The following is a 17,535-nucleotide window of genomic DNA, read 5'->3' as shown; positions in this document are numbered from 1 at the left end:
AATACTGTTCCTATGTTCAAGAATATAACTACTATAATACTGCCTCTATATACAAAGATATACAGTTGTGGCCAAAAGTATTGACACCCTTGCAATTTTGTCAGATAATACTCATTTTCTTCCTGAAAATGATTGCAAACACAAATTCTTTGGTATTATCATCTTCATTTAATTTGTCTTAAATGAAAAAACACAAAAAGAATTGTCCTAAAGCCAAATTGGATATAATTCCACACCAGACATAAAAAAGAGGGTGGACAAAAGTATTGGCACTGTTCGAAAAATCATATAATGCTTCCCTAATTTGTGTAATTAACAGCACCTGTAACTTACCTGTGGCACCTAACAGGTGTTGGCAATAACTAAATCACACTTGCAGCCAGTTGACATGGATTAAAGTTGACTCAACCTCTGTCCTGTGTCCTTGTGTGTACCACATTGAGCATGGAGAAAAGAAAGAAGACCAAAGAACTGGCTGAGGACTTGAGTAACCAAATTGTGAGGAAGCATGAGCAATCTCAAGGCTACAAGTCCATCTCCAAAGATCTGAATGTTCCTATGTCTACCGTGCGCAGTGTCATCAAGAAGTTTAAAGCCCATGGCACTGTGGCTAACCTCCCTAGATGTGGACGGAAAAGAAAAATTGACAAGAGATTTCAACGCAAGATTGTGCGGATGTTGGATAAAGAACCTCGACTAACATCCAAACAAGTTCAAGCTGCCCTGCAGTCCGAGTGTACAACAGTGTCAACCCGTACTATCCGTCGGCATCTGAATGAAAAGGGACTGTATGGTAGGAGACCCAGGAAGATCCCACTTCTTACCCTGAGACATAAAAAAAGCCAGGCTAGAGTTTGCCAAAACTTACCTGAAAAAGCCTAAAACGTTTTGGAAGAATGTTCTCTGGTCAGATGAGACAAAAGTAGAGCTTTTTGGGCAAAGGCATCAACATAGATTTTACAGGAGAAAAAAAGAGGCATTCAAGGAAAAGAACATGGTCCCTACAGTCACACATGGCGGAGGTTCCCTGATGTTTTGGGGTTGCTTTGCTGCCTCTGGCACTGGACTGCTTGACCGTGTGTATGGCATTATGAAGTCTGAAGACTACCAACAAATTTTGCAGCATAATGTAGGGCCCAGTGTGAGAAAGCTGGTTCTCCCTCAGATGTCATGGGTCTTCCAGCAGAACAATGACCCAAAACACTTCAAAAAGCACTAGAAAATGGTTTGAGAGAAAGCACTGGAGACTTCTAAGGTGGCTAGCAATGAGTCTAGACCTGAATCCCATAGAACACCTGTGGAGAGATCTAAAAATGGCAGTTTGGAGAAGGCACCCTTCAAATATCAGGGACCTGGAGTAGTTTGCCAAAGAAGAATGGTCTAAAATTCCAGCAGAGCATTGTAAAAAACTTATTGATGGTTACCGGAAGCGGTTGGTCGCAGTTATTTTGGCTAAAGGTTGTGCAACCAAGTATTAGGCTGAGGGTGCCAATACTTTTGTCTGTCCCATTTTTGGAGTTTCGTGTGAAATGATCAATGTTTTACTTTTTGCTTCATTCTCTTTTGTGTTTTTTCATTTAAGACAAATGAAATGAAGATAATAATACCAAAGAATTTGTGTTTGCAATCATTTTCAGGAAGAAACTGAGTATTATCTGACAGAATTGCAGGGGTGTCAATACTTTTGGCCACAACTGTAACTACTATAATAATGCCCCCTATGTACAAGAATATAACTACTATAATACTGCCCCTATGTAAAAGAATATAACTACTATAATACTGCCCCGATGTACAAGAATATAATTCCTATAAAGCCGGAGTCACACTAGAGAGAATTACAGACGAGTGCTATGTGAGAAAAAATTGCATAGCACTCGGACCAATGTTAATCTATGGGGCAGCTCCCATCATCCGTTTTTTCTCACCCGTGTTATACGTGTGAGAGAACTCGCAGCATGCTGCGATTTCCACCGTATTTTGGCCAAGACTCACCAATGCGAGTCTATGGGGGCAAGAAAAAAATGGATTACATACGGACCATGCATGTGACTTGCGAGAAATGCGCAGCGGTGTGCTTTAGAAAAGCCATCAATTCAGTGCACTACACTGTAAAATCACACAGACAGGTTAAAATAGAATAGATAGAATACATGCATACACATACTATAGGTATATATATATGTCAGTGAGACACACATATACATATTTATATTTCATAGAGATATAGATAGCAGAATCGGTTAAATTTCAATTATCGGCATCTGTAAAATCATTACAGAACCCGACAGGATATGAGACATGGTTGTCATATAGTAAACCATTGCATATCAGTTATTTTTTTATATGTCCCTCACTAAGGCTAGTTTCACACTAGCGTATGGAGGAGCTGCGGAGGGATGCAGACTTTCTCAGTGAAGCTCTGCCCACTGCCGCGCCACCTCTGGTCAGCTCCGCCTTCGTCGGCATGCGGCCTGCGTACCCTATATTTAGCATTGGGTATGCAGGCCGTGCCGATGTATGCGGATGCTTCCGCATGCGTCTTTTTGACGACCGCAACAAAATGCAAAACGTTGTGTTTTGCACAGGTCGCCACACCATCAAAAAGACGCATGTGGAGGCATCCGCATACATCGATGGCTTTGAATGGATTGGGAGTGTAATAAAGATGGAAAAAATATGTGTTTATTTCATTAAAAGTCTTTTTTCTTAATGTCTGTGTGTTTTTTAACCCCTTTCAGACTAGTGGATTAATAATTGATAGGTGTCTTATTGACATCTCTCCATTATTAACCAGGCTTAATGTCATCTTACAATAGCAAGGTGACATTAACCCCTTATTACCCCATATGCCACCTCTACACATCAGTGAGAAGAGAGCGGGTAAGTGCCGGAATTGGCGCATCTTACAGATGCGCCTTTTCTGGGGTGGCTGGGGGCAGACTTTTTTTTACCGGGGGGGCAAAAACAATGGTCCCTCTCTTGGCTATTAATATCTGCCCTCAGTCACTGGCTTGCCCTCTCTGTTGAAGAAAATTGGGCAGAAGCCCATGCCGTTTTTTTCCGTGAAATAATTCTTTAATTTAACACCTACAGCTCCAAAATTTAACACACATGCACTACTAACATTATTAGTCAGGGACATATAAAAAAATAATGGATATGCAATGGTTTACTGTACGTAAACCATGTCTCATATCCTGTCGGGTTCTGTATTGATTTTACAGATGCCGACAATTGAATTTTCACCTATTCTGCTATCTAGCTCTGTATGAAATATAAAGATATATATATGTGTCTCACTGACATATATATATAGACTGTATATATTTTTTCACAAATATTTGAGGCTATGGACCCATTATATGTCCATTTTTCTAACCGGCGAGAAAATCTCGCCGTACGGATGCCATACAGATGTCACACGGATACTTTCATGCGAAGAAATCGCATCCTTACATTGCACACGGATGATATACGGATCACTGTTCATGAAACAATTGTGCGATTCTCGTCTGTGAAAACGGAACAATTTTTTTATACGTCTAGTGTGACTCCGGCCTCATACTGCTCCTATGTACAAGAATATAACTACTATAATACTGCTCCTATGTACAAGAATATAACTACTATAATACTGACCCCTATGTACAAGACTATAACTACTATAATACTGCTCCTATGTACAAGAATATAACTACTATAATACTGTTCCTATGTACAAGGATATATCTACTATAATACTGCTCCTATGTACAAGACTATAACTACTATAATACTGCTCCTATGTACAAGAATATAACTAGTATAATACTGCCCCTATGTACAAGAATATAACTACTATAATACTGTCCCTATGTACAAGAATATAACTACCATAATACTGTCACCTATGTACAAGAATATAACTACTATAATACTGCTCCTATGTACAAGAATATAACTACTATAATACTGCCCCTATGTACAAGAATATAACTACTATAATACTGCTCCTACGTACAAGAATATAACTACTATAATGCTGCTCCTATGTACAAGACTATAACTATTATAATACCGCCCCTTTGTGCAAGAATATAACTACTATAATACTGCTCCTATGTACAAGAATACAACTACTATAATACTGCTCCTATGTACAAGAATATAACTACTATAATACTGCTCCTATGTACAAGAATATAACTACTATAATACTGCCCCTATGTACAAGAATATATCTACTATAATACTGCTCCTATGTACAAGAATATAACTACTATAATACTGCTCCTATGTACAAGAATATAACTACTATAATACTGCTCCTATGTACAAGAATATAACTACTATAATACTGCTCCTATGTTCAAGAATATAACTACTATAATACTGCTCCTATGTACAATAATATAACTACTATAATACTGCCCCTATGTACAAGAATATAACTACTATAATGCTGCTCCTATGTACAAGACTATAACTATTATAATACTGCCCCTTTGTGCAAGAATATAACTACTATAATACTGCTCCTATGTACAAGAATATAACTACTATAATGCTGCTCCTATGTACAAGACTATAACTATTATAATATCGCCCCTTTGTGCAAGAATATAACTACTATAATACTGCTCCTATGTACAAGAATATAACTACTATAATACTGCTCCTATGTACAAGAATATAACTACTGTAATACTGCTCCTATGTACAAGAATATAACTACTATAATACTGCACCCTATGTACAAGAATATAACTACTATAATACTGCCCCTATGTACAAAAATATAACTACTATAATACTGCCTCTATGTACAAGAATATAACTAATATAATACTGCCCCTTTGTGTAAGAATATAACTATACTACTACCCCTATGTACCAGAATATAATTACTATAATACTGCCCCTATGTGCAAGAATATAACTACTATAATACTGCCCCTATGTACAAGAATATAACTACTATAATACTGCCCCTATGTACAAGAATGTAACTACTATAATACTGCCTCTATGTACAAGAATATAACTACTATAATACTGCCCCTAAGTACAAGAATATAACTACTATAATACTGCTCCTATATACAAGAATATAACTACTATAATACTGCTCTCTGTGTACAAGAATATAACTGGTATAATACTGCCCCCTATGTACAAGAATATAACTACTATAATACTGCTCCTATGCACAAGAATATTACTACTATAATACTGCCCCTATGTACAAGAATATAAATACTATAATACTGCCTCTATGTACAAGAATATAACTACTATAATACTGCTCCTATGCACAAGAATATTACTACTATAATACTGCCCCTATGTACAAGAATATAAATACTATAATACTGCCTCTATGTACAAGAATATAACTACTATAATACTGCTCCTATGCACAAGAATATTACTACTATAATACTGCCCCTATGTACAAACTGAAATAAGTGTCTCCAAACTGTGTGCAACATAAAGCACCCCTAGTAATAGCTGCGTGACTTATTAAGTGTGAGTAATGTATCGTTTTTTATTCTTTGAAGGACAAATCTCGTTTATCATTCTCATAGCTCACTCCAAAGCAGAGGACAATGTACGGGTGTTACACTTCCAGTAAGCAGCACTTATGTTTCCAAGGAGCAATGTTTATGCAGAGAAAACATAAAGATTTAACATTTACTTCATATTATGGGTTGGTGGATTTTCAAAAAGATGCTCAAATGTCCCAGTGTTTACTAACACAAATTATTGATGAGTTCTTTGAGGGCTGATTATATATTGTTTATCCACAGCTCATTCATCTAGTACAAAGCAATCAATTGGGAAGCTGAGGATTGGAGATGAGCAGACCCATGGATGTTCGGGCTTGGCTACGGTCCAAAGTATGGTTTGAGTACCAGAACTCTATCCAATCTTGAAACTGAACCCCCTAGAAGTCAACTGGGACCCAAACTTTGGTGCTGTAAAATGGTTGTAGTAAGGGCTTGGGGGCTTGCCTCTCTCCCTATCTACCTCTCTCTTAGTTAAGGGAAGGGGCCGTAAAACTGTAGTGGAACTTGGAACCCTAACTATCCCTGTCCCATGGGTACTCATGATGGTAGAGAAGCCTGAGTTTCTGACCTCACTATGTTCCTGTTCTTTCTCCTCCCCCACTCCATGGAGCCTGGGACAGAAATGTAATGTGAAAATGACACACCAGACAAAACAGGGATAACAGAAACCCTCTATCATACCAAAGCACTAATTAACAAAAGGAAGGAGGATAGGGAGAGTGAGGAATAAGCTAAATGTGAACAGGGACCAGGAGATAAACACATACAACAGAACACCTCTATAACAACTACTCTCCTAAACACTTATCTTAAACACAAAGCACCGGAAGACAAATTGCCAATAGCAACAACAAACTTTGATTAAGTACAGCATCTTCTAAGAGCAAGGCAAAAGAGCTTTCACAGGCAAGACAGAGAAGGTCTGGCCAGGTTTTGTAGGACGAGTTATGAACCCCGGAACTTTGAAGTTCAGTTTTTCTCATCTCTATTGAGGATGATTAAGGAGCTAATGTTTGCCAAATGCTCTTTCATATCACATGTCTGGTATTTCCTGCTGGTGATAGTCTCATTTGGATGTCCAGCCACACTGCTGTAGGTTAAGCCAGTCAGTGAAAGACCAGCAAAAGTTTCTCTCTCTCTGCTGTTTATGTTCTTTACCCTGCACATATCTTCTGCATATGTAGCATATAATATCTAACAGTATGTCCTTAATCCTTTATTTTTGATTTTGTGGTTTGTTTTAATCATTCTGGGTTGTCTTTCTATGTCAGCACATTTTCACTTTTGTAGGTAATTTGCACTCTGTTCTGCACTCCAGTTCCTTAGGAGGATTGTGAAGCACTTGACGGCCTTTCAGGCAGCATCGGTCCAAGTTGTCATTGTCCAGTCTGTGGTTAGGGCTATGCCAGCTCATGCAGGAACCACTAGGGACTGCAGGGTCAGGATCTCTAGTCTGTACAGGAATCTTCAGGGTCAGTTGCAGTTTTAGTGTGATACCTTCTTTCCCTGAGTGAGTTTCTACACTGTCATAACATTGGGCTGATTTACAGTATTCTTTTGTAGTTTACAATCCAAATTTTCTCTCCAGGGTAGGAAATTTATAGGATGGAGAGACTCTCCAGGGCAGTATCTGCAACTACTTTACGTGAAGTTTACACAAAGCAGTCCCTGCATGTTGTGTTCTAGAGTTTAACATTGCCAACTTCTCTCCTATGCACCTGGACAACTCTTCTACATCAGATAATTGCAAAACTAAAACCTCCCGTGCAATTGCTAGTAATTATTTTGTTAAGGAATTGCACTATCCCGATGCAATAATATTATGAGAATCACTTATGTTCCAACCCTGTTCTGGTAAGCTTTGGCTTTCTTGCAAATAATGGGAGTGATTAGAGAGGAGTATAGGAACTGCTCATAATACGTAAATAGAATCTGTTAGCAGGTTTTTGCTATGTAATTCGAGAATGTTTAATGTAGAGCAAGAGATACTTATTCCAGCGATGCGTCACTTACTAGGCTGTGTATTGTAGATTTAATACAATCAGTGTTTTATCACATTATCATTTCCTGACTTGGAGTCACATGCAGACCAATCAGGCTAACCTGTATAACACCGCCCCTACCACTAATTGGTTGCTACAATATAAAATGCTGCAATGTAAAAGTTGCTACATTGTAGTGATGTACAATGCTAAGTGCTATAATTATATGGGTTACAATTTAATTTCCTTTATTCAAAGAAGAAATGAACCATGAATAGAGTAATTACTGTAAGTAGGACAGGGGAATCTATATGGCAAGACGTGTGTCATATTCAGCGGTGAGATGTGATACATTCCTTCCCAGTGTGTGAGTTATCTGGGACAATCTTATGAGCACACGTCATAAAAAGAGATGAACCTGGGAGATGTCACAGTATGTGTGATGATGATGAATAGAAAGATTAAAATAAGAGTAGGTAGATCTAGAGGTCACTGGAAAAAAATGCAACATTTTATGCATTTCTGATTTAACCCTAAAATTATTGGATACGTCTGATACATAGGGCAGACAGACTGAAGAGGGCCCTTGTGCCAGCACAATCTATGGGACCTTTCCAGCCCAATCGCTCCTCATCATGATCAATTCCATCTTCTTTGGAGATGGATGTGGCCCCTTTACCTTTATGACCCCTGTGTGGCTGCACAGGCTGCACCCACGGTATGTCCGCCCCTGACATGAGAAGAATATCACATGAAATTCAGGATTTCCTAATATTTTGCCATGTTATTTCAACCCCTTGCCGCCACCGCAGCCAATTTCCATTTTTTAATTTCCGTTTTTTTCCTCCCTTTCTTTCAAGAGCCATAATTTTTTTTTATTTTTCCATCTAAATAGATGTAAGATGGCTTGCTGTTTGTGGGAGAGTTGTACTTTTGAGTGACACCATTCAGTTTATCATGTGATGCACTGAAAAAATTTCAAGTGCAATACCACAATTTTTTTTTAGTTTTTCATTTACCATGTTCATTAGACGATAAAACTGACATATCAATATGATTCTCCAGGTCACTATGAGTACGCAGATACCAAATATGTATAGTTTTTTCTTTCTTTAAATGGCAAAAAGTTGAAGATTTGTAAAAAAAAAAAAAAAAATTTGCTTGTGTCGCCATTTTCCATGTTTTCAGTTTTCACAATTTGGGACTGTGTGAAGGCTTTTTTTGTGCCCTGACCTGACATTTTTACTGTTCTCTTTTTTAGGTAGATACAATGTTTTGATCGCCTCTTATTGCATTTTAATTTAATGTTGCGGTGGCCAAAAAAACAATAATTCTGGATTTTAGATTTTTTCTCTATTGGATTAATTTTATATTTTAAGAGATTTTTACAGATGCAGCGATGCCAAATATATGTATTTTTTATTTTTTTATGAGGCAAAAGTGGGTGATTGGAAATGTTATATTTTTTAATTTTTTTATTACTTTTAAAAACATTTTTTTTCACTTTTGTATTGCAGTTAGTTGCGATAATTTGATTGTTTGTATTATGTATAGCTAAAATTATGGTCTCTCAAGGACTAAATTCTAGCTTTCACAGGAGGATCATTATGACAGGCATGGAGGTCTTCAACAGACCTCTACCTGTCATGACAACCCATCGGCACCCCGCGATCACATCATGGATAGAATGACAAGCCCCCTGCTGGCGCCAATTAAATGCCTCTTTCAGAGATTGACAGCAGCGTTTAACATGTTAGCAGTCACAGCTGATAAAGACACATGATGGTTGAATAATTCAGCCACCACCTGCCAGGAAAGATGTGGGCTTGGCTTGTGAGCCCACATGAAAGTCAGGGATTAAAAAGTTAAAGAGTTATTTAAAAACAAAATCAAGTAATCCTCTATGTTATGTCGCAATAGTAAAGGTCACGTTGTGGCAGCACTTGGCTTTGAATGGTGGCAACATTGATAATTAATGTTGATCTTTGACTATTGTGTTTTGTTGATCAACAGTATGGAGGTAACATTCATGGACTTCCGCAGGAGTTGTATGGAGCAGACTCAGAAACTCATACATCCCAGTGCCATACATGTCACCCAGGTGATGTCCACCTCAAACTGCTCTGATCACAGCAAATAAACCCCTTAGATGTCGTGGTCTATAGCGGTAAAGCATCTAAGCGATTAGCGTTAGAGGCAGACCTCTATCACCCCACTTGTCCACCTGCCTGGGACAAGATTGCAGGGTGACGATAACTTGTCACAACCTCACGGAGCTAAAAACAGTCTGTATATCAGCTATGTTAGTACTTTTTTTTTAACCCCTTCCTGACATCCGACGTACTATCCCGTCCATGGGACCTGGGCCCCTATGCCCATGGACGGGATAGTACGTCTCAGCGATCAGCGGCGCCCACGTGGTGAGCGCCGCTGATCGCGGCCGGGTGTCAGCTGATTATCACAGCTGACATCTGGCACAATGTGTCAGGGGCGGTCACGGACCGCCCCCGACACGTTAACCCCTTGCACACCACGATCAAACACGATCGCGGTGTACCGGGAGTTAAAGGGAAGCATCGGCAGGGAGGGGGCTCCCTCCGTGCTTCCCTGAGCCCCCCACGGCAGCGCAATGTGCAGCGCTGCTGCGGGGGGCTCCTTTCCTGCAGGCCCCCGAATCCAAGATGGCGACGGGGGCCTTCGGGGGCCTGCAGGAAGCTGGCTTCCTCAGTGCCTGCAAAGCGCAGGCATGAGGAAGCCTTCGGCACTGCCTGTGACAGATCTCTGATCTGATGTCCCACCTGGGACTATGTAATAAAGTAAAAAAAAAATAAAAAAAAAGTGTAAAAATAATTTTAAAAAAATCGCTAAATAAATTAGTGAAAAAAAAAAAAATATTCCCCAATAAATTCATTTTTTGAAAATAAAAAAAAACAAAACAATAAAAGTACACATATTAGGTATCGCCGCGTCCGTAACAACCCGCCCTATAAAACTGTCCCATTAGTTAATCTCTTTAGCGAACCCCTTAAAAAATAAAAATAAAAAACGAAGCAAAAAATAATGATTTATTATCATACCGCCAAACAAAAAGTGTAATAATGCGCGATCAAAAAGACGCATATAAATATCCATGGTAACGCTGAAAACGTCATCTTGTCCCGCAAAAAACGAGCTGCAACACAGCATCATCAGCAAAAAAATAAAAAAGTTATAGCTCGCAGAATAAAGCGATGCAAAAATAATTATTTTTTATATAAAATAGTTTTCATTGCATAAAACCGACAAAACATAAAAAAACGACCTAAATGAGGTATCGCTGTAACCGTACTGACCCGAAGAATAAAACCGCTTTATCAATTTTACCGCACGTGGAACGGTGTAAGCGCACTCCCCCAAAAGAAATTCATGAAACACTGGTTTTTGTTCATTCTGCGTCCCAAAAATCAGAATAAAAAGCGATCAAAAAATGTCACGTGCCCGAAAATGGTACCAATAAAAACGTCAACTCGTCCCGCAAAAAATAAGACCTCACATGATTCGGTGTGTCAAAATACGGAAAAATTATAGCTCTCAATATGTGCTGATGCAAAAACTATTTTTACAATAAAAAGCATCTTTTAGCGTGCGACAGCTGCCAAACATAAAAACCGCCATAAATAGTAAATCAAACCCCCCGTTCTCACCCCCTCAGTTAGGGAAAAATAATAAAATAAAAAAAAATGTATTTATTTCCATTTTTCCATTAGGGCTAGGGTTAGGGCTAGGGTTAGGGTTAGGGTTAGGGCTAGGGTTAGGGCTAGGGTTAGGGTTAGGGCTGAGATTAGGGTTAGGGGTGTGTTGGGGTTTGGGTTGGAGTTAGAATTGGGGGTTTCCACTGTTTGGGCACATCAGGGGCTCTCCAAATGCAACATTGCATCTGATCTCAATTCCAGCCAATTCTGAGTTCAAAAAGTCATATGGTGCTCCTTCCCTTCCAAGCTCTGCCATGCGCCCAAACAGTGTTTTACCCCCAACATGTAGGGTATAAGCCTACTCAGGACAAATTGCAAAACAATTTTTGGGGTCCAATTTCTCCTGTTACTCTTAGGAAAATAAAAAATTGGGGGCAAAAATATCATTTTTGTGGAAAAAAATGATTTTTTTATTTTCATGCCCTGGCATTATAAACTTCTGTGAAGCCCTTGGGGGTTCAAAGTGCTCACCTCACATCTAGATAAGTTCCTTAGGGGGTCTAGTTTTCAAAATGGGGTCAATTGTGGGGGGTTTCCACTGTTTAGGTACATTAGGGGCTCTCCAAAGGCAACATGACACCCGCAGACCATTCCATCAATATCTGCATTCCAAAACGTCACTACTTCCCTTCCGAACCCCGACATGTGCCCATACAGTGGTTTTCTCCCACATATGGGGTATTAGCATACTCAGGACAAATTGGACAACAACTTTTGGGGTCCAATTTCTCCTGTTACCCTTGGGAAAATAAAAAAATGGTGACTAAAAGATCATGTTTGTGGAAAAAATACGAATTTTTTATTTTCACGCCCGGGCGTTATAAACTTCTGTGAAGCACTGGGGGGTTTAAAGTGCTCACCACACATCTAGATAAGTTCCTTGGGGGGTCTAGTTTACAAAATGGTGTCATTTGTGGGGGTTTCCACTGTTTTGGTACATCAGGGGTTTTCCAATCGCGACATGGTGTCCGATCTCAATTCCAGCCAAAAACGTCAAATGGCGCTGCTTCCCTTCCGAGCTCTGCCATGCGCCCAAATAGTGGTTTACCCCCACATGTGGGGTATCAGCGTACTCAGGACAAATTGCACAATAACTTTTAGGGTCCTGTTACCCTTGGGAAAATAAAACTTGGGGTGAAAAGATCATTTTTGTGGAAATAATATGATTATTTAATTGTACCGCTGTACGTTATAAACTTCTGTAAAGCCCTTGTGGGTTCAAAGTTCTCACCACATATCTAGATAAGTTCCTTGGGGGGTTTAGTTTCCAAAATGGGGTCACTTGTAGGGGGTTTCCACTGATTAGGTACATCAGGGACTCTCCAAACGTGACATGGCGTCCAATCTGAATTCCAGCCAATTTTGCATTGAAAAAGTCAAACGGCGCTCCTTCCATTCTGAGCTCTGCCATGCGCCGAAACAGGCATTCCCCCCCACATATCAGGTATCAGCGTACTCAGTACCAATTGCACAATAACTTTTGCAGTCCAATTTCTCCTGTTACCCTTGGTAAAATAAAAAAAATTGAACCTATTCATTTTTTTTAAATATTCAAAAAAATTCCTGTGACGCACCTAAAGGGTTAATAAACTTCTTGAATGTGGTTTTGAGCACCTTAAGGGGTGCAGTTTTTAGAATGGTGTCACTTTTGGGTATTTTCTATCATATAGACCCCTCAAAGTGGCTTCAAATGTGATGTGGTCCTAAAAATAAAATGGTGGTGTAAAAATGAGAAATCGCTGGTCAACTTTTAACCCTTATAACTTCCTAACAAAAAAAAATTTTGTTTCCAAAATTGTGCTGATGTAAAGTAAACATGTGGGAAATGTTAGTTATCAAGTTTTTTGTGTGCCGTATCTCTGTGATTTAAGGACATAAAAATTCAAAGTTGGAAAATTGCGAAATTTTCAAAATTTTCGCCAAATTTCCGTTTTTCTCACAAATAAACGCAAGTTATTTGAATGAAATTTTACCACTAACATGAAGTACAATATGTCATGAGAAAGCAATGTCAGAATCACCGGGATCCATGGAAGCGTTCCAGAGTTATGACCTCATAAAGGTACAGTGGTCAGAATTGTAAAAATTGGCCCGGTCATGAATGTGCAAACCACCCTTGGGGGTGAAGGGGTTAAAGGGGATGTCCAGCACTTTTCTACTTTTTTAAAAAATTACCCCCCTCCCAAAAGCAAACAAACAAGCATTCACCTGCCAAGCTTTATGCTTACAGATTTCAGGTCCCTCACTTAACCTTCTCTTCCGGCAATATTATTTCACCACTGCAGCCAATCTATGAACTCCTATGCAGTGATTGGCTGCAGCGGTCACAGGTCAGTATGAATGTAAACAGATGTATTGGGCAATATCTGGTCCTGGTATCTTAGCAGTTGCTGTATATAAAGCTCATCTTAGGACATGGACTCCTGGTCTTTTATGTCCCCGGCAATGTTCTTAAGGGACCGCACTGTAATATCTGATACTTTATCTGGTGTGAGCATCGCCTGTGCTCCTAATAAACCTTATTTATACCCCTCGAAGTAAACTTACGGTACTTTATCTTCAGGCCATCACTCATCGCTCTCTACAAACTTTTTGACACTCACAGTTTTGGGCTGTGAAACTTTGGCACCAAACTCAGAACATTTGCTGAAAAGTTGGACTCTCACCTTATAAATATTTGTTCCTTTGCTTTGGAGATTTTATATTTTATGACTTTTAATGTTTAAAGGAACTCTCTGGGAGAACAGCAGTCCTCTTTTATGAAGAAAGCTGGCTGACAACCAATATGACCACCATGACAACCCTCAGAGAGGTTGTCAGGTGGCCCAGATCTGCCTAATGACACAGTGATAGATCCCCGGTCCACGTGTCAGGAGCAGAAAGTCTGTGAGTGTGCATGCTCGTATCTGGGTGTTATCCGCATCCAGCTGGACGGCCGCCATATAAGTCTCCCGACCTCGCACCTGTCCTCAGATATAAGCCCTCAATCGATTGTAGCGCGGGTGACGGCAAGATCAGCTCCAGCGTCGCTGGCTGATTATCTAACCTGTTATTTCAATTGCAGTCATTCTGTCTTATGTCAATAACCATTAATCCCCCGGTAATGAAAAGTTCTACAACTTTCTGATAAACTTTGTGTGTCATATCCTTATGTGCTTGCTGTCAGTGAATTTAAAAAAAAAACAACGATATCGATCAAAAAAATTCACAGCTGATGATCTGATGATTGGCCACAATGGTATCCGGCAGGTATGGACTGGAGCTGAATTTTAGCCCTGGCATTTGAAATCACAGAGGCCCATGTTGTCCCCATTCCAAAGCTCCAGATGGGATATATTACTAATATTGGAACGGAAGGAGAAAAGCAAGTTTTACTACAAGATCAATATTTCTAATGATACCTGTGGCCTGCTGGGGTAAATGATGTCAGGTACTTTGTGCTCCATCACAACTCTTAACAGAATGGGTGTCTTGAGAACACCGATCCTGCTAACAATGTAGCTGCCAAGTGGCCCATGACCAGACAGGCCCTTCTGGCATTTGCCAGAATTGCCAGATAGCCAGTCCGGCCCTGGTATCCGGTACAGACAATCCTGTATGAGCTGAAAAGTGGGAAAAACAAACTGATACGTATTACATGGCTGATACATTGTGATAAATTGCCAGGACAGCAGATCACAACAAGAACTATCAGTATCTGCACTGGATACAATTGTAGCAAAATCTCATCTGTGGGAATGTAACATTTAGCTTATAGGTGTAAATCAGAAAGTTACCATTCACTGACAGCAAGCAGAGACTTACGGAACTGAACTTCTTACTATATCATTAAACTTTAAATCTACAAGATTAGAAAAATATGTCTATCTATTATCTATTTCTGTGATAACCCATTCAGAGTACCATACTCCCATTATTTTCCCATGACTTTCTCCCACAGTCCCATAGACAATGAATGGGGCAGTGACGTACATGAGCGGGTACCACTCCATTCTATTAAGGCATTCCAGAGCCCCATTCTCAGGGTGACTATTCAGCCTGGCAGGAGGACAGTGATGAGTTGCCATGTTGGAAATTACCCATGAATATGGCTGAAGATTCCAGATCTCCTTAGATCATGTGTATTTCTATTGTTGATCCAGTATGATTGAGCTGACGGCAATCTTTTAGGATTACCGTCAATTTTAATGTAAAACTACATAGAGATGATCTGTTGCTGAATAACACAAATGTAGCAGAGATGTGTTTGTCATGGTGACATCATCTGTGCTTTTGCATAGACCTGCAGATAAATTCAGTATATCCTCAATTAATAAGCATGTGCTCCGCACACTTAGCACTGCTACATCTAAAATAATTACTTTATAATGCAAAGACAGTTTAATAGTAACTAACATACCCGTCTAACTTCGTGGATGAGTTAAGGGTTAAGTTCGTCTCCATTGCAGCTGTAAAATCCTTGAAGTCATAGGATCTGTCAGTCTATGGTTCAGGGATGATCCCGGCAGACCGACTTTACGTAAACTTCACATTTCAAGAAAAAAAGTAAGAACATTTTTTTAAAGTTGCAATAATAACAGTGACCTTATATCCAGTGAACATCTGCATTTCCCCCGGTGTTAGGGATGACCATAATGTGGAGACAGATGAGTGCTGCCGGCTGACGGTTACAGCTCCTCTGCTTCTCTGCCTGCAGCCAGCAGTCACTTAAGTAAACTCATAGTTGGCTGACGTCAGATTTTCACAAAAGATACAAGTCAAAAAGAATAATAGAGAAGGAAATGTAAAGTGGCAGAGGCTGGCACTGCGCCAGATACGGGGAAATGCAATGTGTGCCAACAAGTGGGCAGAGACGTCTCGGTGAGTAACAAGCGCCTGCCCAATAAAGGGGGTCAGTACAAAAAGTGTCTACGGAACTTATGAAGATATCCTGGGGAATTGCATAAATATGTCTGAAATTACACATGTAGTTTTGAGCCAAAGCCAGAGGCAGAGGCATAGCTAGAGTCTGATGGGTCCCGTTGCAAAATTTTGACCTGTGTCCCCCTGCATGTTGGACCCTTGTAGCATTCTAAATCCTATAGGGAGATACATGACGCCCTCCATTATGCAGTAATGTCCCTCATCCTGGGCCCCTTCCAGGTACATATGCTCCATATCCTAAACCCATACCTGGCATATATGCTCCCAATCCTGGGCTCATTCCTGGTATATATGGCCCCCATCCTGGGTTCCTTCCTTGTATACATGTCCCCCATCCTGGTATATATCTCCCTCATCCTGATCCCATCCTGGTGTACATGTCCTCCATCCTGGTATATATGTCCCTAATCCTGGGTATACTCCCTGTATATATGCCTTTGATCCTGTGTTCCTTCTTGGTATATATCTCCCTCATCCTGACCCCATCCTGGTATATATGTCCCCCATTTTAGTATATATCTCCCTCATCCTGACCCCATCCTGGTATATATGTCCCCCATTCTAATATATATCTCCCTCATCCTGGCCCCATCCTGGTATATATGTCCCCCATTCTAATATATATCTCCCTCATCCTGGCCCCATCCTGGTATATATGTCCCCCATCGTCGTATATATGCACCCCATCCTGTCATTAAATATTAGACAAAGATAACACAAGTAAACACAAAATGCAGTTTTTTTAAATAAAGAACTTTATTATTAAGGGAAAAAGAAATCCAAACCTAGAGGGCCCTGTGTGAAAAAGTGGTAACCCCCCTTTAAGGCTGAGTTCACACGTGGCGTTTTTTTCGCGTTTCCGCGGCTGTTTTAACCGCGCGATTTTGCCGCGAAAACGCGAAAAATAAGCATCCCATGCATTCCTATGGGATTCCGCAATGCTGTGCTAATGCTGCGGTTTTTACCGCGGCGGAATCGCTTCGCGGTAAAAACCGCAGCATGCTCATTATTTTGCGGAATCGCGGCGATCCCGCACCCATAGGAATGCATTGTTCCGCTTACTTCCCGCATGTGGCTGTGCACAACATGCGGAAAGTAAGCAGAACAATTGCGGATGGTACCCACGGTCCGGAGGAGAGGAGACTGTCCTCCGGGCTTTGGGTACCATATGCCTGTAAAAAATAGAATTTAAAAATAAAAAATATTGTTATTCTTACCTTCCGGCGTCCCGCGCAGCCTTTCCGCTTCTCTTCACGCTCCCGTTCCCAGTAGTCCTTTGCGAAAATGCCCGCGATGGCGTCCGTTCTCGCGGGATCGCGAAGTCTCGTGGTCATTCGCGCGACGTCA

General features: G+C 40.2%; 1 protein-coding gene across 1 annotated transcript in view; it reads right to left on the bottom strand.

Moving 5' to 3' along the window:
• Window positions 1-15,910, bottom strand: part of LOC141085296 (free fatty acid receptor 2-like) — a 31,727-nt gene extending 15,817 nt beyond the window's left edge. The window contains exon 1 of the mRNA XM_073570575.1: window positions 15,665-15,910. Coding sequence (XP_073426676.1) covers window positions 15,665-15,708 — 44 coding nt within the window. The 5' untranslated portion in view covers window positions 15,709-15,910. The remainder of the gene's footprint in view (window positions 1-15,664) is intronic.
• Between the last annotated feature and the right edge of the window lie 1,625 nt (window positions 15,911-17,535).

The sequence above is a fragment of the Dendrobates tinctorius genome, unplaced genomic scaffold (genome assembly GCF_039654945.1).
Source record: "Dendrobates tinctorius isolate UK_male_01 unplaced genomic scaffold, ASM3965494v1 ptg000028l, whole genome shotgun sequence".
NCBI classification, from domain to species: Eukaryota; Metazoa; Chordata; class Amphibia; order Anura; family Dendrobatidae; genus Dendrobates; species Dendrobates tinctorius.
Note: the sequence above shows the minus strand (reverse complement) of the source record. Positions and strands in the feature narration are given on the sequence as shown.